General features: G+C 41.0%; 1 protein-coding gene across 2 annotated transcripts; it reads right to left on the bottom strand.

The window, feature by feature from the left end:
- Positions 1–6: 6 nt before the first annotated feature.
- ahctf1 (AT hook containing transcription factor 1) lies at positions 7–21,176 on the bottom strand. 2 transcript variants are annotated; one of them, XM_056367661.1, is made up of 40 exons: positions 20,958–21,176; positions 18,370–18,496; positions 17,776–17,926; positions 17,449–17,551; positions 16,887–17,067; positions 16,421–16,628; positions 15,971–16,087; positions 15,802–15,886; positions 15,510–15,660; positions 15,085–15,217; positions 14,583–14,764; positions 14,287–14,348; positions 13,863–13,991; positions 13,578–13,668; positions 13,303–13,392; positions 12,667–12,807; positions 12,211–12,315; positions 11,848–11,944; positions 11,453–11,576; positions 11,262–11,318; positions 10,641–10,787; positions 10,158–10,348; positions 9,835–9,979; positions 9,579–9,710; positions 9,238–9,385; positions 8,968–9,118; positions 8,762–8,869; positions 8,073–8,217; positions 7,631–7,846; positions 6,562–7,237; positions 6,185–6,373; positions 5,790–5,895; positions 5,521–5,642; positions 5,126–5,397; positions 3,154–4,911; positions 2,535–2,808; positions 2,184–2,360; positions 2,014–2,099; positions 1,402–1,487; positions 7–1,150 (listed from the first exon to the last, which is right to left on the bottom strand). In XM_056367661.1, exons 2-40 carry the CDS (start codon positions 18,488–18,490, stop codon positions 952–954), a joined length of 7,656 nt encoding a protein of 2,551 aa, XP_056223636.1. In that variant the 5' UTR covers positions 18,491–18,496; positions 20,958–21,176; the 3' UTR covers positions 7–951. The 2 variants fall into 2 exon arrangements, with proteins under 2 accessions (XP_056223636.1, XP_056223724.1); XM_056367749.1 differs by having other exon boundaries at positions 2,535–2,778.
- Between the last annotated feature and the right edge of the window lie 163 nt (positions 21,177–21,339).

The following is a 21,339-nucleotide window of genomic DNA, read 5'->3' as shown; positions in this document are numbered from 1 at the left end:
CAGAGGTAGAGAGGTATTTGCCATATTTATCAAAGAGCAGTCATCAAAAATAAGACATTCTACATACATTCATCAGAAAATAGCCTATGTGTCAGATGGTGGTTGCCATAAATTTAATTAAACAAGCCTATTAACATGTCCCAAAACAAGTTTAACTCCAAACCGCTGTGCAAGTATTTTTCCCCCTTTCACAATATATAACATCCCATGACATACAAAAACAGTCCAAGTGTACAAGTCTGTGTCTTTCACAGAAAACCTCCAAATTAAATCAAACTTTGAGACTATGACAGGCAGTCTGATTAGATGATCAAATGCATTTCAAACACTTAAAACTTCAAAATGAACATAATTCTTTAGGGTTTATTTATTAATTTTATTTGGAACATAGCAAAAGACTATATACAAATTTAACAGTAGAAATGTTTTGTCTCCACTGGGTTGGTTGCTTTTCTTCTTAAATAGAAAAAACAGCAGGCCTCAAAATCTTAAAAGTAAACGTGAACAAGAAGAACAACAAAAAAACTTAAAATAAAAGAGAATGTAAATAAAACCTCTTTATCAGAGGCAAGTTCAGTTCAGTCTCTCTGGTTTTATTGACGGGAACTTCTAAGAACCCACACTGATTGCTTGCCCCTGTGCCATTCTGTGCCCAGAGAATTAAGCTGATTACAAGGAGCGTCACAAAATGGCCACAAATACAATATCAAGTGAAATCAAGTTAGGATGAGTGGGACATGTAAACTCCAAAAATATAGTCGTCATTGCTTTTATTTTATTATCCTACAGGGAAGTCCATGTACAAAGACAACTGCAGCGCGGTGAGACATTTGAGGAAACAGTTCCATGGTGAGTTTCAGCATACACTTTATTTGACAGCTCCGAACTGAGTTGGTTCAAATCTTGAGGTGGCTGTCTGAGGTTTGCTGGTCAAAACCACCATCAACCTCCTTACAGTTTCTTCCTCCGGGTGACAGGTTTTGTGAAAACAGTGTCCATTATGCGCTTGCGTCGAAGGTTCATGCTTGAGGTCGGGACCTCTCCTTCTTTAGTCCTCTTCTGTGTTCGTGGGAGCGGATCAGCTGGGCTTGCCAGAGGCGAGATCAGGTCCACTTCTGCTATGGGAGGCGGCTCCGAAACGCCTTTGGATCTGAGGATGGAGAAAGTACAAGAAAGAAATGAAGGAAAAAAAGATCTCAAACAGCACGAGAGTGTAAACTGTGATTGAGACAAATGATACAAAATATATTTCAAGTAAAGACTGAAACCTAAATTTATGTCAATAAAGAATTGTGTAGTGTTGTTTAAAATGTCAAACTAAAATTATTAGTCATTAAAACTAAGCAGTCCTTGGTAGGAGCTTCAGTGTAGGACGTTTGTATTTTCTGAGGGGGAACTTACTTGGCTGTTCGTTTGCCTGTTCGTTTGCCTGTTCGTTTGCCTGCTTTCTCAACTTCCACATTATCTTCTTCTGAAGTAGCTGCATCCTGGAAAAAAGAAAAAGGCAACGGCAAAAAATTTAAATGCTTTTCAAAAGATCTCTCATTTATTATTTCTCATTCATAATCAATGCGATTATTTGAATGAAGCTATAATCCCTGAGATACAGCCTCTGTCATTTCAAAGCAGCGGAAAGGCTCTTTGCTCTCTGCTGTGTCAAACATCCTGTTTAAAAGGCTGGTTGTGGATAGAAAATATCTACATGACTACAGATAGATGAATGTGTAAAAACCAAATGTACCAGTCAGTAGTGAAGAGCTGGAAAACAAAGTAATTTCAAAAATGACACTGCAACTGCTATACTTGTCTATACTGCAACTAATTTGCATACAGTTAACTAGTATTGCACCACAGAGGTCTTAGTCAAAATTACTTTAAATATAAATGTTTGAGCAAGAATCAATTAAAATGAACCTACAGAATTAAACGTTTGACGAACTGACACACAGACTAATTATGTTCGGGTTAAAAACACAAATCCAGCCTCCTCCACATTACAAGTGTCAACCTCACCTGAGGAGCAACTTCTTTGACTCTTCTGCTGCGAGTGACAGGCGCAGCTGACTCTTCACTTGGGCCAGGAGACTCTGCTCTACGGGCTGACACACAGACACAACACAGGGTTTAAATCATCATGGACAAATGGTTGGCTGGACATATATGTAAATGGTTACTCGGCTCACCTCTTGTTCTTCTTCTGGAGGGGGAGTAGATGAATGAATGCTCGCCTGGACTGGACTCGTCCTCTTCGGGTTCTTGGACCAGGCCGTCTTTCACAGGAGGAAGCGAGTGAGTCTGCTCCACTGATGACTTCGTATTCCTCTTGCTGGTTCTCACCACCTTCGAAATAACTACTCCTCCTGTAATTTAGCAAAGAGATGACACTCTAATACATTTCCACCTACAGTTTGAATTTTTTATTTTACTGTAGAGCAGACCTCTCAAAGAATTTCACCTACGCAGTTCTTATTTTATTGTATTTCTTATTTATTTAAGTTCTATCTTCAGTCCAAAGGCAGAGGCTTTGTACATACCTTCCTGCTTCTCTTCCTCATCCTGGAGTCTCTTGATGAGGGCGTCTGCAACAGGAGTTTCAGAGTCCACCTCCAACGGAGAGTCCAGTAAGGGAAGATCTTCCTCAGGGTGGTCCCAGAGTTTGCTCCTAGTTGGTCGCCGGGAGTTTGTATGACTAGTGTTGCTGTTAAATTCAGACTCAAGTAGATCTTCACTTTCTTTTATGTTTTCAGTTATCGTCTCTCGTCTTGTCTTTTTTGTGCTCTGAGGAAGTGATACAGGAACCAGTTTCACCTGGAGTGCAAATGTTCAATGATCAATGGATGGATCTGCTTTCCAATATGTAACGGAAGAATGTATGGCACATGCATGATAATCATTGGTAAAAATGAAAATTGTTTAATGAGGTTAAAGCTAAAAGCATAATATGGAAATGTTCTGTCTCAAACATAATTAAGATAAAAGTCACATGATGGTTTAACGTCAAACAAAAGTAGCTCAGCAGGCATCAGCAACAGGTGATGGTGAATTATTTCGTAGCTTTACATTGTTGGTGTGTAAATGAAATAAACTCTTTTGATATCTACAACAGCTTTCAGGTTATATAAAAATCAATATTTGAAAAAACGTAATTCTTACTTGTGGATAAACATTTAGGGTAATCCGGTTGGACCGTGGGGTCATCCTGCCAGGGCTGGAAAGTTGCTCTTTTTTGTCCTCTTCCTCCTCTAGCAGGGTTGGCTGCGTCTTCCTGGAGCTGCGTTTGACAGGAGGAGCAAAGACTTCTTCCTGTTCTTTCTCCTCTTTCACGATCTCTAATGTTGTTGACTCCGCCTCATTGCTACTCAATATCCTTCGGCTGGACCTCCTTGGAGTGTTTCCCTGAGCGGTCCTGCGTTTGGCTGGTGTGGGAGTCTTGGAGCTTGTTCGTCGACCAACTTTTATATGTGTGACCTCCTCCTCTTGGTCCTTCTCCTCCTCTTTGATGTCAACCTCTGTAGCTGCGGACACCTCCTCACTGCCAGTGTGGTTCCTTTTGCTGGTCTTTGTTGAAGTGGCCCTCTGGGAAGCCCGTCTTCTGGCTGGAGAAGAGGCTTTGGACATTGATGCAACGGTGGTATTGTTATCCACGGCCTCCCCCTCTTCAACCTCTTCTTTAGGAGGCTCTGGCTGAGCTTTGCGGGTACTTCTTCGTGGTGTGCTGGCTTGGACTTTGATTTCTTTGTTCTGTCTACTTTTTCTAGGTGTACGACGAGGTGAAGCAGGGACCTCCAGAGTGCTCGTCTCTGTCTCGACGACTTTCACATCCTCCTCTGGCTCCTCTGCTTCCTCCGGTAGAGGAGAGATAAAAGTGACAGTCCTCCTACCTCTCGTGGTCCTCCGTGTTGGGGTGGAAGGAGCCTTCTTCCTCTGAGAAGTCGGAGTCTCTGATGAGCTGAAGACCTGCTTCACAGGTTCCTCCTCAACATTATCTTCTCTTGGTCTTCCCCTAGTCCTCCTTTTAGTTTCCTTCTCTGTCGTAATTTCTTCCGTGTTATCCTCTTCTGTATCTGCTAAGACTTTGTGGTCCTGCAGCTGCTCCTCCACAGCAGGTACCGTCTCTGCACTGGGTACAATTTCTGCGTTTATATTAACCGACCCATTCTCTTCAGGCTCTTCTTGGTCCTCAGCGGGTGTCGGTTTCTTCTCTTCCTCTCCGATCTCTTCATCAGCAGCATCTTTCTGTGCTACAAAGTCTTCATCATCCACAACTGCTGGGAATTCTCCCACTGGAGTTGGTACAGAAGTAGCTTCAGGTTCATGAGCTTCAGCCAACATTAAAAACTCAGTTTCCTGGCTTGTCTCAGTGTTTTCAGTCTGTTGGTCAGTTTGGAGTTGTACAGGTTCTGATTCCATCAGTACATCTAGCTCAATTCCATCCAGGGTGTCCATGTCTTTCCTCTGGTCATCATGTGACACTTCTCCAAACAGAGGAGTATCCTGTTCATCTGTTCCCAACAGAATAACCTCAGGTTTGGCCACAAACTCCTCACAGGCTTCCTCTACTGGAGACTGGGTGGAAAGATTGGAGGACTGCAAATCATTCTCAATAGGTAGTGTGTCTGCCTCTTTATCCCCATCCTCGTCCATATCCAGCATCAGAGAGAAGCTGCTCTGAGTCTCAGTCCTCGGGTCGTCTGGCACAACCATCTCCTGAATCTCAGGAAGACACAGCTGAGCGCTATCAACCAGGCTGTGTTGTCCCTCCACAAGCTCCAAAGGTACCAGGAGAGTGGTAGAGGGTTTGAGCTCCATGTATGATGATCCTTGGTCTTCGTTCTCCTCTGCCTCCATCCCTCCTTCATCAGCCCCGAGTCTCACCATCACCACCTCACCCTCCATGTCCTCTTCTACCATCTATGAAGAAGCAAACAAAGCAAGGTTATTTTTTATGTTTGCAATTAAATGAGAAGTAGTAAATCCTTTTATTAAAGAAGCTGGAATCAGAGAATTTTTGGCATTTTTACTTAAAAAAAAAAAAAAAAAAAAAAAAAAAAAATTATTATTATCACTGTCATTGCCAATTCATTTTCCATCTGTCATCTAATCATCTCTGCTCTATGTCGGTCACCTTCATTTCGGCCCCCGGTGTGATCAGAGAGAACTCAGCAGCTTCCTGCTCTGACAGACTTGGCAGGAAGTGTGTGTGTCCTTGTTGTACAAAGACCGAACTCGGCTGGAGGGGTGGGAGCCTCCCATTGCCCTGCACCTCCTCGATGATCTCCACCTCGCTACCAGAGTCCTCCTCCTCAGCTTGATCAGACTCCTCCTCCTCCTCATCTTCTTCTTCCTCCTCAGACACAGGGCTAGACAGTTCTTCACTATCGTTTAGACTCACAACAGCTATGAGATAAAAAAAACAAAAGAAACAAAGCCGAAAAGTGCAGGCATGTGAGAAAATGAGTCAGTAAAAACACAGTGACATTAAGAGCACCAGTGTAAATACGCATGTGTATACAATCTTACAGTGGGAGTCTGTGCCAGTTGGCTCGGACGATGTCACAGAGGCGTTAGATTTCTGGCTGGTAAAAAGTGGGGGAGCTTCAGCAGCTGCCTGCTCCTCCTCTTCAACCTCACCTAGTGACTCACTGTGAGAAAGGAGGGTGATGGATATTTGTAACTTTCCACAAACAGAGCAATTACCAGATAAGAAGCCAAAGATTACAGTAAAAAAAAACAAAAAAAAAACAGCATTACATATCCAACTATCATATTTACAGAAAAAAGGTACATACCTGTTGAATGACATCTGCGTCTGTGATGCATTGTGGATTCCTGAGCGGGTGAGTTGAGGAGACAGATCACTGCCAAACAGATGTCGCTGCACAAACTCTGTCAGATCTGCTGGCAACCAACGCAAAGTCATTATAACCCTGGTATGGTTGTCTGATTTAATATTTTATCCTATAGATCCAGAAAAGCTATGTATATTCACAGTATCATGAAAGACTTTCTTTCTTCATCTGCTTGTAAGCTATAGCATTTCCCCATTGTGTACATATACACAACACTTATCCAATATGAGGTCCTGTCTAATATAAGGATGCTATATATTGGCACCTCTTGTCTAATATGAGGTGGTAATAATATGGAACTTTTAACACTATAAATTCATCACTGAAGGACGGACCTGTTGATTGTTCCAGATCGTCCTCTGGTTCGTTTGTGGGTTCAGTGGGTTCATTGGCTCCAGACGGTTTCAGATGCTCAGTTAACTCTGTGGCCTTCGACTGGACATCCTGTTCAGTGGCTTTCGCTGGTTGATCCTGAGATTCGACCTCAGGGCCAGGGTCTATGCTCTCAGTTACCTGGTTACAAACTAGTGGCATACAAAATATGTCAAACGATGTTTTAGGGAAGTGTGGCAAAACACATGAATACTTTCAACATCAGATAATTTCTCAAAATTTAAAATATGAGAGCATTTTTGTTGCTGTGCAGTACTGCTGTGAAATAAGCCACCTTTAATAATAAGTCATAGAGAAACAAATACAGCAAATGAATTACCTTGACTGTAACTAAGCATCTCCTCATGGTCAAGAGTTCCAGCATCTTCTTGTTTGCTACTTGACTCATAATCCTCTACATCCTCCTTTTCAGACTGAATGTCTTCCTCGATTTTAGCCTCCTGATCAAGACCAACCTCCATCACGTCTTCAAATGTTTCATCTTCATTCGCCTCGTCTTTCTCCTCCTCTCTATTATCTGATGTCAGGACAGGGGTTTGCTCAGTAGTTGGAGAGGGCTTTTCCTCTGCTTCTTCCTTTTCACTTTGGGCTTTGATGTTCAGTGTCACTACCTCCTCATCCTTCTCTGTAGCTGTGTGCCCCTCCTCTACTTCTACCTCTTCTGATAGAGGTGCATCATAGTACTCTAGGGTAGTGTCTGTTGACAGGACAGATGTGTGACTGGTGTCAAAGCTCAGGGTAAGTCGTGCTTGCGTTGGGTCTGATGGTCTGGTTTCTGCAGCGACTTCATGGATGGAGGATGACTCGCTCTCAGAGCATCTCAGCTGTGGTGAAGGAATACCACCTTCAGGAGGCAAGAACTTTACATGAGGTTGTTCTCTCTCCTCCTCTCCATCCTCTTCCTCCTCAGCAGGCTGTGATGACCAGATTTTACCTGTAGCCTTGGACAGGATGGAACCTCTGGTCAGCAAGCTAATCTCACTGTCTGCTGCCATCTAGAGAGGAAAACAGGTCCAAAGAGGATTAGAAGACACATTTTATTATAAACACAAAACCAAACCTACCAGAAACAAAGATGAAGAAAGAGTGAAAAGTATAAGTGTGCTAATATAGACCACAAATTAGCAGCTCAAAAGCAATGTAATCTGTTGATATTGGTGGGTTATTGCACATTGTGCATTATATGCTCTAATAGTAAATCAGATACCCAACACACAAAAACCACAGAGTAACTACACTTCTTTTAAGATGCAAGGCTAACAATCATCTGATGAACTGCAATTTTGCAGAATGCAATCTTTACCAAGAAAGTATTTTTTGTTGTTTTTTAATGAGTGAGGTGGCTTCTCAGAATCAATACACCATTCCTAAGTAGAGCTTTGTCTTACCCCATTGGTCCATCGGATTCCCTTCCCTGGTTCAGGAGATTCTGTCTCTTCGATGAAGGTGATGCGGCTCTCTTTGCTGCGTAGCGGAGGGGTGATGGAGCGCCCTGGAGAAGCAGAAGGGGTGGCGACCGGTGTGGGCCTCAGGCTGCTGCGAAGGATGGACTGGGGAGTGAAGGCTGAGAACACCGAGCCAGAGGCAGCTAAGGCCCGAGCTCGCTGAGAGGACAAAACCCAGAAAAAGTATCAGTAAATAAATACCCAAATGACAATACAACAAAGTCGATTATTAAGTAATTAAACTATATAAACAACATTTATTTATATATACAGATTTGATGTCTTTGGATATCCAAACATGGCAAAGGATTAATTCTCAATGGAATACCAACTTTTTTTTAATGACTTCAGAACAAAAAAGAAAAATCCACATTTGTCTACTCACCTTGACGACCTGTGGTGTTTGCAGCAGACTGAGTTCAGGGGCTTTGCTGATGCTCTTTGGAGAAACCCAGGAGCTGGGAGGTCTTGGGGGGCTGAGAAGAGGCTGAGGGCTCTGACAGGAGGGGTGGACCACCAGGTCCATCAGCCTGGGTCACATTAAAGAGGAAGGAATACACAGCATGCATGATTTTAAAACAACTTTTGACACAATTCAGTGGATGTGCTGCAAAGAGTGGACTGAGCTCTGTAGGATGTGAGGGTGATTTATTTTGGAAAGTGAATTACTTCCATATTTTATGCAGGAACTGAGGAATGACCCTAGACTGTACAAATAGTAGGCAGCCAATTACGAGATATAAACTTTTTACATTTGGGGCTACCCCTAGTGGCTGATTGGCCCCCCTAGTGACACCATATTTTGTACAGAGTCTCAGAGTGATATGTGGAACTACTGATCTACGTTTCATGTTAACAGCTGTGATTGTTCCAAAGTTATGCAACACTTCCTGCCTGTTTTGACTGCTACCTGAGGAAGAAAACGATTACAACAGGGTTCAAAGGTATTCAAAAACACTGATTAAACTGTGCTGCACCAGAAAAACAAAAATATTATTTATATATATATATAAAAAAAGTTTATGTTCAAATAAATGCATATGGTGTGTTTCACTGGAACTCTAATGAAAGTACCTTGACTTTCGTTTGGAGGTCATGGTGATGGGAGTTCCCAGAAAGGGATCAGGAAGGACCGAAGAGGAGGGCCTTGGGCTTGGGCTCTGAATGTCAGCTGCCCTTGGACTGGCAGAAAAAATTGAAAAAAGGTTAGAAAACATTAAATAAAATAACAGAATAAAAATCATTACTGTTGAAGTGCAATTTTGGTATCTTATACTTACTTCTTGGCTGGGGAGGACTGTGGTGTTGCTCCTTTGCCTAACCAAACCTCCTCAATCTTGGTCAGGACATTGTTGATAAATCCAGCCCTGGACATCACCTTCTCACTGGCAGAGCGCTTGGTGATGGTCGACAGTGGCTGTGGCCGAGAAACTGGAACACAGTGGTTTGGGAAGTTTCTATTAACATTTTGATAGTTTTTCCCCACTGTGAAACGTGTTACTGGGGTAAATTTTAATGGATGGAGTGAATTCAAGTTGAAAAGCCCTTACCTTCTCTGTGAATGGTGTAGGGATGTTGGTAAGGCTTGGCTCTCTCCATTGCCAGTTTCCTCTGCACTCTGGGCAAAACTTTGCCATACTGATCCAATATAGAGTTCCTGGTATTGGATCGTTCTTTAAGCTTTGGGTCACGCTCATTCTAGGAACAAAGATGAATGATTATTAATCTTATGGGATTTAAGCATCTTCTCTCACATATACCATAGCATATATACGGTAGTTACATGGTCAAAGAATTCTGAACACTTAAATAAATATCACATGCTATGCATGAAACTATATATGAATGCTGTGATAATTGGCCGAATATTTTATGTGTGTGTCAAACATACCACCAGATGCATTTTGAGGCTGTGGTTGAGCTGCAGAGCAGGTATATAGTTGGCCTGCTGAAGGTAATGGACCATCAGTAGTTCTCTGTTTGGGAGACCCCCTGTACCCTGGAGGAACTTCTCCAAACATTCCTGAAACACAAAGCCAAGAACCATGGGTGTTAGGCATCGACTTTATAATCCAAAAAACACAAAAAAAGATTAATGAAGAGTTTGGATTAAAAAAAATGCAGCAATTAAATCATCTCTCTCCTACCTGTTCAGATAGACCGAGGGGCAGTTTGAGCAGCTCCTTGATGAGGCCCAGCTCCTGGCAGCTCTCATACAGGAAGCCCAGCAGCTCACCCATATTGAGGCGATTAGAGTGCTGCCGAAGTAAGGACCATGCCTCTATGAGACACCTGGAACAAGTGCATACTGGCTGGTTAATAACGGTAAGGTAAAACATGTGAAAGGCTGGCATTGAATAGCCATCATGTTTGTTTTCTGAATCAAAAAGGACATTTTTCTAGTCCAGTTTCAAAACTTCCAAATTGTTGTAAAGTTGTGTATGTGAATATCCTCGCCCTTTGCTCTTACCTGTTATGTAGCAGTACGGACAGGCAGAGTTTCGCCTGGGAGGTGGAGGAAATTGGGGGCTTTGCAACGTGGAAATATCGTAGCGCCACTGGGTGCTGGCCCTGGCACATGAGAGCTTGGAGGACACGCTCGTGCTGCCACTCAAACTGACATTGAGGGGCAGCTGGATGCAGGAGCAGTTCAAATGCACGCTGATCAAGACAAAGAAGAAACTGACATTTAAAAAGAGCTAAACCCTAACCAAGGGAAAGTGTCATAAAAAGGAGACAGAAGAGGCTATAATAGTTGTATTTAGAAATATCTATAATATTTTGTATGTGTGCATATCACTGTAAATATTGACAGTGATATGCACATACTGATATTCCACTGACTTTTAAATAAAATAAAATAATAAATGTTAATTTTTTTTTTTTTTTTGTGCCTTGCACAACCTCTCTGTAGGAATGGGAATGTCATTCAAATGTGTAAATCAGCAAGAACCTGGTGGTCATGATGGTCCAGCAGCCAGAGGCCTTGCACTAGTTTCACCAGTCCAACAGGGATGGCAAAAGCTGGGGGGAAAGACTCCACTGATGCTCCGTCCTTATTGGGGAAGGAGTACATGACATCCAGCAACAGGTAAATCACCTGAGACAACAGGTCAAGGTTCATACAAGCAGAAGGCTTAATTTAGTGTATTCCTGAGAGAGTTTATGATTTTCTATCACAATAAAATAAAAAAATTACACATTATTGAATACTAAACTCTAAAACAATTGACCTAATAAACACAATGTGTACGATTCTAACATGTTACAAATGATCAGAACTGGACAAATACAACTCACAGCAATACATGCCTGATAAATAGTCTCCACATCTAGAATCTTACAACCAGTTTGTTTTGCATGATAGAATGATTGAAAATAAGATGTTGTTACATTTATTTTTAATACATTTTATATATAATCGTAAAGATATCATTTTAAAACTCTGAAATGTGTCTCTTTTCTGAACCGTTTCTAAATACTGCAAGCACAATAATTGCTGCAAAAGATCATGCAAACTCATAGCTGGTGTAGTGATGTAATGGAATGGGTAGTATTACATTATGAAGGATACAATTGCATGTTTGGCAGCTTCATCAATATTGTCCAGTAGATAAATGTCCAACAAGGCCTGTGGATCAAACACAGACAAAATCCAGCTCTTTATAATGTAACAGCAGATATAAACTCAGTTTGACATAAATTGGTGGTACAAAATAAGTAAAATTCAAAATATATTATATTATATGTATTTCAAATGCTTACATGCAATGTAGGTGGTGGGTACTGCCCTGTCCCACCCTCATCCCTTTTCCATAGGTTGGTCAAGCGTTCACCACACTGGCCAATCAAACCGTCAATCATCAGGCAGTCTGCACACCACTTGCCCCTGAGAAGACAACAGGAGAGTGTCGGCATTAGATAGCAAAACCTCCAAAAGTACAATACAAGAAAAAATACCCCACAAGATTACAAGCAAACCAAGATCACTTTCAGGGAAAACTGAAATAGACAGTCTTCATTCTAACATTTTACAGACTATTCCAGTGATAAAAAAGTAATTAAGACAATATGAAACTCTTGGATCGCTGCAGCCTTAGATTTGGGATTGATGCCAAGATTCAATTCATCTTTATTGCCTTTGAGCAAAGCTTACTCACTTAGCTAGCCTGGTGAGGTCCTCTCTGCGCATAGTGTAATAGTTGCTGATGATTGAGTGGGTGTAGAAAGGCCTGGAGATCTGGAGAGCGTTGTCATCTGGTGGGGACAAGTATAGAGGGAAAAAAATAAAATTGAATACAGAGATATGCAAAGGTTTTGCCACACTGTGATTTAGAAACATCCTCCAACTTTGCAGTGCATAATCTTTCCAGTTTAAGAATATGTAATGTCTACTAATATTTGTTAGTGTAATATTAAACCTGCTTTGAAAATTTTTTCTGAATGGTTTTTGTGATACTACTGGTATGGTTTCCTTCTGAAGGATTTCCATGTCAATTTTGATTGTGCAAGCACCACTTTACCTGATCCCTCAGGCAGTAAGCCAGTGCGACAGAACCAGAGGACCACCTGAGCATACTTGGAAATCAGACTGGAAACCATGTTCTTGTTCATCAACCCCACCAGACCTAAACAACAAAAAAACATAACCACAACTTTTCAGTAACAACAAATAAATGGCTCAAAACACCACAACAGCTTCTGTTGCTACACACAGCTAACCCCTAGACAATACATTGTAACTCAAAGTGTATAAGGTCATAAAAAGGTGTGAGGGGTGAGATATTATCATTTTACTGATATCAAAACTCAATAGGACATAAAAAAGAAGAAGAAGAAAAAAAACTGAGTGTTTCATTACAGTTTAGTATAAATAGGAATTAAATCACAGGGTATTTGTGCTGGCTGATCTGGTCTTACTAACATCACAGGGAAATGGAACACTTATAGATGTGAATGTATCTGTGTGGACACTACACCTTTTTGTGTGAGCTCCTGAGCTTCACTGAGTAGACAGTGGAAGATGGTACTGAGGTTACCCAGCAGTCTCTGACTGTGCTGCAGCAGCTGCAAGGTCTGAGGGTCTGTGAAGTTGGATGAGCTGTCAAACAGCGGTGCGCCTAAGAAACAAATACACACAGAGCAATAGATCCACAAGATAAATGTCTACACTGAAACAAACTTGCAAACAGCATAGAAACTGTGTGTTTGGGAGGAGGGATTTATATTACTTAAGAGATCAATAATTTACATTATCAACAAAGTGGCAAAACAAGCTTTTCCTATTCCTTGACAAGGATGAATAATATAACAGCCTGAAAGGTAAATTTACCGTAGAAATATGTTCTGCAACCATATCTGATCTAATCTATTCAAATTTATCACAATAAAGTGCCAAATATAATGTTTGTACAGATGTCCAGCTCTAGACAACTGATAAAATTTATGAGGTATTATATTTAAAAAATAAAATAAAAAACTTTTTTGTAAGACTGCAAAATCAAAAGACAAACCTTTTAAATAAAAAAAAAAAAAAAAAGGTTCTGTTCTGTCTAACCAACATTCTATAAAAGTCACAATATCTTCTGATGGTAAAAAACATAAATAAAACATACAGATGCCATCCAGTTCCTCCTTGGTCAGGATTACTTTGTTCCAGGCCCAATCCAGGATGTAGCGCAGGTTCAGTGCAGAGCCTGGTTGTTCTGTTGAAGAGGAACAGAATTTGAACAGAGTGTAGTATAGATGTAAGGTGCTGTTTATGTATGTGTGAGATGAAGCCAAAGAGAGCAACACTGAGGGAACCACATACTTGCCAGCATGGGTGCAAAGGGTTTGGGTGACCAGTTTCAGAGACTATTTGACAATTAGGCCGAGCATGACTCCTCACCTTCTGCAGTCCACTGCTTGATACAGCCAGTGATCAGTCCTAAGGAGCTGGTCTCCACCGCTGTGGACAAGATCGCATCCAGCTGTTCCTCCTGAAGGCCAACATCAAATTGCATGTGCAATTACTATGAACACTTCAGAATAAATATTTTATTTAATTCTGTTTAATGTTTTAAAAGTTTTTCTTTAAAGTGAACAAAAGAGGAAGTACAAAAGCATCAAGAACGGGTTTCATGGGTGTGTGCACAAGTGGTTCTACAGACCAAGATGTCAGCCAAGAGTGTACCTGAGAGAGGCTGGAGGCCTGGGTGTCAGCCAGGCGAGATGAGAGTAGGCCAGACATGAGGCAGCGGGAGTAGCTAGTGGAGATGATGTCACTGGAACAAGGAGCAGCTTTCTTCAAAAAGCTCAGGGTCTGGTTTTAATGACAGTGATGAGGTGTAAAAGAAGCTTCCTTTCCATTCAAATCATCTTCACATAATTAAATCTAAAACTAAATTGTAAATACTGTGCTGCCTTAGCGATAAACATCATATCAAGAACACACTAGGCTATGTCCCCATAATACAGAGGAACCCATGTTAAATAAAATGACAATTTGCATTTGAATTTATATAGTCACATGTTCACTTCTTCTGACTAGCATTTGACGTCCAAAAATAAATTAGGTGAATGTCTGTATAACAGAAAAATTAACAAAGGAAACTTGCCTCTTTCTGATACCCAGAACACGTTAAGTGCACTATTCCAGAGTTGAGCAAGCAGGTAGCATCTGTAACATAAAAGGATCTATCAACCTTTTTAATCAATTCATATTTCAACTACAAATCCAGGCATGTCTGCACAAGCAAATCCCTATGCAATACGAAGAAGGAACAGAAATACACAAAGCCTGGAAAGAATTACATAGACCAGGGAGATAATTCAACATTACATTACATATATATCATCTCTAAATATAATCTAACATCAGGAGGAGGGTGGTACATAGTGTGTCTATACTTACCAAAGTTGTATGTGGTGGGGTTAAAGTATTGTTCTGGTGGGGGGCAGGTGAAGGGCAGGCCCCTGCTCAGGCTGCGGTCATGTACCACCACATCCAGCAGGGCATGTGGAGACACCATCTGCACCACTGGGTCCAAAGACCAAACTGCCAGGTATGGACAATTTTGCAGAGACTCCCCCATTCTGACAACAACACACAAGTAAAATCGAAATGCAGTGTCAAAGGAAATCAAGCAGTAACCTCAGGGTGATAAGGTGCAATGAGTCAATGATTTTTTATTTATTTATTTTTATAAAACCAGCATCACTGCTGTTCTGTCAAACCACCAATTAATATCAAACAAACAACACCCATAACCTTGGGTGTCATATGATTAATTTTTTGTTTTTGGATACATTAAGTTGAACCCATATAATGAATAATATGAATAATTTTAATTATAAAAGTGACACTTTTCTCTTATCAAATTTTAGAATAGTTGAAAAATCAGTTTCCACTGTACCTTAAAGAATCTGGCATTTGTGCATGGTACCATCGATTGATATCAAAAACCCCAATGTAGGTAGATGGATTTCCCTGACCATAAGCCTTGACTTGCCAGCTGAAGATAGACACACTGGTGTCTGGAGATGCAACTGAAAATGGGAAGAGATGTGGATTACGTGATTAAGAAAATGAAAGGCAGGTAAGAAATTAGAGTGCAAGTAGACAAAGTACAGAAGAAGAGACAAAAAGTGACTCCATTATGTAAAGGTTTTAATCAGTACACAAAACGGTATATTAGCTTTAAGCGTCCAGCACCATTACAACACTAAAATTTTAAAGCACAAAAGATTCAAATTTGTATAAAAATGCTGAGAACGTGCACTAATTAGCTCCCTATATACTAATATCTTCCGCATGCAGTCTCAGAAGGAGGGGGCTAACCTTCATTCATGCTGTCATCCCTGTCAGGATGGGGTCTGAATTTCTCGATGGTCTGGCAACTGAGCAGGCGGGTGTTGGTGGTCTGGGCCCTGAAAGGGAAAGTTGTGCCACTTAGCTCCTGACTGTAACGTTCCTCACAGTACTCCAGACCCTTAGTGACAGAAAAGAAAACAGGGAGAAGAATAAATCAAGGAAATCAAATATACAGTACATTTGCAGGGACTGACAGGACCACTGTAAAGGATTTATTAACCCAAGGAAATATTGTCCTAATCCTGTATGCACTAAATACCTCATAGAGGATCTTCCCAGAAGACAGACACTTCCTTTCACTGAAGGCCAGTTGAAGCAGACGGAGGCTGACCATGTCCCCCTCGCTGCATGAGAGTGAGAGGGGGTAGAGGAAAAATAAGACCTCGGAATACACAAGAAAAAAAGTACTTGTTATATGTAAGACTTACAGGTCCTGAGAAGACTGAACAGCCCAGAGGTAGCAGCAGTTCCTCGGGTCATTCTCTGGTTCCTGGAAGGTGAAGGCATACACAGCCACCCCGCCACCCTCTAACTGGGAATGGTATCTATGCATGAACAATCACACAAAAATTGGTACACATAGAGTGATTTGAAGAACATTTAAAGTGTATGTATCAGTGGTATAAGTTTATTTTATTACAGGTGCCCATGAATTCAAAAAGAGCCCAGACTCTTGTAATTACTTTCTAGTCTGTTCCTACTGTATTTTCAGCTACAATGGATAATAAAGAAAAGGTCAAATAGAATATCATGTCAGCAATAACACATTTTGTTTTGGGAATAGTCTATAGGACATGACAGTAATAATGCAATTGGGCTTTGTTTTTTAAAAGACTGGCTCTTAAGATTTGAACCCCCCCACATCCTCCCTGACTTACTCTTTCTTAAGAGTCTTCATGTTCCACAACTGTAAGTATCCATCAGAAAATCCCACTGCCAGCTGGTTGGTCCTGGAGATGTACTGCAGAGCTGTGGCCCCAACTCCACTGGGCCCATTCAGTTGGAGACAAAGATGTCTGCCCTGTCTGGTGCTGACTTCTCTCAGCCTTGGGATCTCTGCAGGAGATTTAGTCACTACCTGCAGGTCTGGGAACAGAAAGTAATATAAAAAGAAAAAAAAATTATTTGCTAAGGGGGGAGGGGGTTTACAATGGAGCTGTAGATGTGTGTGTTTAACCAATTTTCCTAAACTTATGGTGCACAGAACAGGCGGAAACTGACCATTGCTCTTCTTCCAAATAAGGTTTATCAGGAACACAGGAAAAACAATGAAAACACATAGACAAGCTTGAAAAGAAAAACCATAAACCATAAACCCAACCCATCCTCAAACAGTATCCTCACCTGAAGCCTCCAGTTCACTTTGGCTGCAGGACAGGTCATCAAGGCAGAGGTCCACCAACAGAACATGGCCGAGATCCGTTACCACAGCAGCAATGCCAAAGAACCAGCGCAAACTCTGGTGGAGGTGCTGTGTCAAAGTGCTTGCTCCGCCATAACTCACTAACGGCTCAATAGCTATAATCTGGATCAGAGAAAAACAGACAATGCTGACGTTTTGGTACCTTGGGTCAGATATTTTTGAACACTTATTGTAGTATTCAAAGACAAGCAAAGACAGAGAAAATGAAAACATGATGCCCTTGCTGTCACTGAGACAAAAGAAGTGTTCCTTTGTGTTGACAGAGTGCTTAAACATTAGCAGTTTTTTTTTTTTTTTTTGCTCCTTACAATAGGAAGACACAATCATTTCTACTTTCAAAGAAATCAACACTACACTAGTGATTTACCAATTCATCATTTAAATAAGGGTATTTATTGTTGCTTATTTACTGAACGCTTATCCTGCTGTGATAGACCTTCTCTTCTAGTGAAGGGTGAAGAAGACCCTGGTGCATAAACTCACCCTGCCTGGTATGACCACAGCTTTGACCACCCTTGACAGTCCCAAGTCATAGAGACACAGCACACTGCCCTCTGCTTCCTCCAAGCCAACCAGCAGTCCAGACCTAGTAATATTGAGCAGTAAAACAATTAAAATTTGATATTTTCCCAGCACAGTCATTAACATATTTAAAAATCTGTCTTTGTTACAAATTATAGAAACACATGATTCTGACAGATGTAGGCTACCACTCATCTTATATCTTACTGTTGCCACTAATTGTAAGCCACATTAAAGAGTGATGAACAGGTGAAGATAAAGAGATATATAGTGAAACAAAGCTCTGACCGTTTGAGCCAGCTGAAGTCCCTGGCAGCAAGGACACTGGGTGGGTGCTCCCCTCCACCACTGAAGCAGTATGCCGACAGTCTTTCTCCTGTCACTGCATGAACAACCTCCAGATGGGGGCCACAGGCCAGCCAGGCCAGGCCGCTGCGGCCTTCACATACAGAAAAAGAAATGAAAGGTTAGGAGGCTGTGACATAGGGTGAAGGTCATCACCGATCAGGGTTCAGTAATTTTTTTTTCTTCGATCACACTGCTCATGAGCCAACATGAACCTGCAGCCAGTTCTACCAGCTGTTCTGAAGTTGAAAGATTTAAAGCATCACAAAATTGCAACCTTTTTCTTAAGAAATATATATAAATAAAAGATATCTCAACTGTTTCTAATGCTTTAAAGAAAAATAATGAATGAAATGTGTCATATGATCCACCTGGGTGTTATAAATAGTTCAGTGTTCATTGTCTGTTCATTGTTGTTTATTTTCCTTATGAAAAGAGTGGTGGCAGTATGTTTTAAACTTTTAACAATCAACCAAAGATGGAAGAAAGACAATATTCATATATATAAATCATTGATCAGTAAAAAAACAGGCTTACCAATAGTGAACTTCCCATGAAGAACAGAGTCTAGAGTGATCTCATCCTCCCCCAGAGCGTCTACAGTCACTCCTGGGAAAGGCAGCAGGCTGCTGGTGACTTGGGCTGTCAGGTCATGCATTGCTCACTATATAAACAACAAGACAGGAAATACAGTATGTTGGTGAAAACAATTAGTCCATTTACCCTTCACTAAAGTTCCCCCAAAACACTGTAACATTATTGCTTAAGTAATGTGGTCAAAAATTGTATTTTATTTTATAAATATTACCCTGGCCTAGATACTTTCTCAGTAAATAAATTCAATAAGTCATCAATAAGTAATAATAAAATTACAATCTGTTGAACACCCTTTCTGAACTCTTCCAACTCCATAAATCCACTTCAGGCTTTATCTGCTCGACAGGGTTTTACAGTACAAAAGAGGTCTTTCTTTCAATCCACAGTTGCACCCCCAGTTGTCGGGAAATGTGCTGTCAGCAGACTTGCTGACAACTGGGGCTACAACTGGGTTTCTGCTTTCTAATCAACAACAACCTGGCATACTGCTACACATCTGTCAGCAGATGTAGGTTCCGACAGTGAGTTCTGATAAACCGCTAGAACACTATTCAAATCATTGATCAGAGAACCCCCTGAAGTTGCCTTTTTTATTCCTTCTCCAGGCTAACAGACAATGCAAATCTTTTTTTTTTTTTATTTAAAAAAGGCACATGACAACAATACTACCTCCATATTACTAAAGTTTAACTGTATGACAAAATTTATTGTCATTAATCAATTAGTTGTGACTTGTTGTGAATAATGTTTTACTTTCCATTCCATATCTTCAATTGGAGATTAACATGAGCTTAAAAATTTACTTTTACACTGTTTGCTAGCTTCAGCTCAAAGAATCAGAATCATTTGAAATTTTTTTATTAGAAATAAATTAGCTTATTTGTCATGACTTTAACAGTTATTTATGTCATCATGTTTTACCTATGTCAGTGTCTATTTATATTTCTTGTTATGTTATTACCATTACTGACCCAAGTCTGTAAATGTTTATGTTGTCCCTCAGAACTGTTAATGTATTAATGATCTAACTAGATTATACGATTTCTAGCAGTATGGTACAGAGAGTGACGCTTTCAAGGCCAACTCAACCTAAAAGGGAATTTGCCCATCAGCTTCACAGTCTGCAAAATTGGACACAATACTGCCCTCTGTGACCACCGTAGAAAACAACGTGGATTCAAGTGAACTCCCGCGCAACAAGCCTGTCACTGCGCTGCCACATGCCATGGCTTCAGATGAAACGTGTACAGATAGTATGAATATTACAAACAAAACAAGCCCAATTTATGCACTTAAACACATCACAACACTATAACAGACATAATGAGAGAGGCAAAGATTTTACAAAAGCAAGTAAGATGGTTAAAATAACTAAAGTAGCTTCACCAAACACAAAATCTAGGGCTCACGTTCAATATTTGCAGGGTTTGTATGCGACAACCCGTAACATTAGTAACTCTCACAGCTTGCAACAACCCAGACCAACTTCCGAAGGTAATCGTCACACGTATAAATCAAGATTCGAATTTTATAGATATTTAAACCTCAATTACCTGGGTAACGTTAGCTCGTTCGTTAGCATATGCAGATCAAAGATTAGCTTCACCAGTCCCACTTGTTAGCATTCAGCTAGCTTGACAATGTAAACAAACAATTGATGCTACCTTTGTACAATGTAATGCACGGGGCTGTTACACACAAGCCACAGATTAATAATATGTTGATGTTATTAAGTGCAGAATAAGGGCTGGCGGCTGTCTTACACACTTCCCTCAGTTACATTAGCAGGCTACCCAGTTAGCTTGCAAGGTCACGCAGGATTACACTTTATCCGAGCTCACCGTTAAAAGTTGAGCTAGCTAACCTAGCTTAAGACGTACGTGACAATTTTGGGGAATAGCAAATAACTGTTATTTTATGTCAGGTCTGATGTTAAATTACCGAGTTTGTGATACAGCAAATTAACTACGCCATCGATTAACATTTAACCATAAAGTCAGTTTAATCATCAGAATAACTAGTTAACAGCAAAGTCGGGGTGGCTGGCTAGACTAGCCTGAGGTATGCTGCTACGTTCGCTAACGTACAGCAATTCCTGTCGTTAATGTTAATTTAGCTGAGCTAAGTGGCTGGTAATTTAGCCAAGCTAAATTCACATTAACCCTGACAACCCGGAGCGGCATTTCAGCAGTTGGAACATCTCATTACATGCTCTTTGTCGTTAACAACGAGTCTTGGCTTGACACGAGTTTGTGAATTTAGCTAGGTAAAGGTAGTTTAGTGGTCTAGCTTTAGCTACAAACGTGCGAACGTACGGTAGCCTGGCATTATCAAACTAGCTTGTAGCTACTTGCAACATCACCGTACAGTCGATCTTTATCAAGTCAAGTTCTTACTGGAGGTTTTTTTTGGTGATTTAGACAGCTTATGGGAGTTTAGAGAGCTAGTCCCTTTAGCTCTCTGTCAACTGCGCTGGAAAACGTGATGCAATGCACCGCTAGCTGCTGCCACCGTTGACGGCACACTACCTGTTCAAGGATGTTGACGGCTTTATCAGAGCCCCAAATGTTTTGTTTTCCTAGACGAATCTCACGATTCCTTCCTTCCTGTGTCATAATCCGCTCCTTTTCAAGGTACAATTCATGCGTAAAGTCCTCTGGACACTTCAGGGGACCGATCAGCGCGAAACGCTCCTGACTTCAGGCGTCTACGGCGGATAGCGCCACTTCTACGGTCGGAAAGTGTTCCACGCGCGTCTTCTTCTCCGGACGTGTTTCTGACAGAATAGACTCAGTAGAGGCATACTGCTGCCCTCCTCTGTTTGGGCGTATTTTCTGCTTAAACACTGGGCACAGTTAATCACATTTACGTATGTTATATACTTATTTATGTAATTAACTTGTTTTGATC

The sequence above is a fragment of the Seriola aureovittata genome, chromosome 1 (assembly GCF_021018895.1).
Source record: "Seriola aureovittata isolate HTS-2021-v1 ecotype China chromosome 1, ASM2101889v1, whole genome shotgun sequence".
In the NCBI taxonomy this organism is placed as follows: Eukaryota; Metazoa; Chordata; class Actinopteri; order Carangiformes; family Carangidae; genus Seriola; species Seriola aureovittata.
This window is presented reverse-complemented; position numbering and strand designations above follow the sequence as displayed.

Excerpts from the sequence above, each read along its gene's own strand:
- ahctf1 (XM_056367661.1), bottom strand. The coding sequence starts at position 18,490 with ATGCATGACCTGACAGCCCAAGTCACCAGCAGCCTGCTGCCTTTCCCA. Across the intron at positions 16,088-16,420 it reads ATGAAGACTCTTAAGAAAGA|ATACCATTCCCAGTTAGAGG; the intron begins GTAAGTCAGGGA and ends GTTCATGCATAG. Across the intron at positions 2,361-2,534 it reads TGAGGAAGAGAAGCAGGAAG|GAGGAGTAGTTATTTCGAAG; the intron begins GTATGTACAAAG and ends GCTAAATTACAG.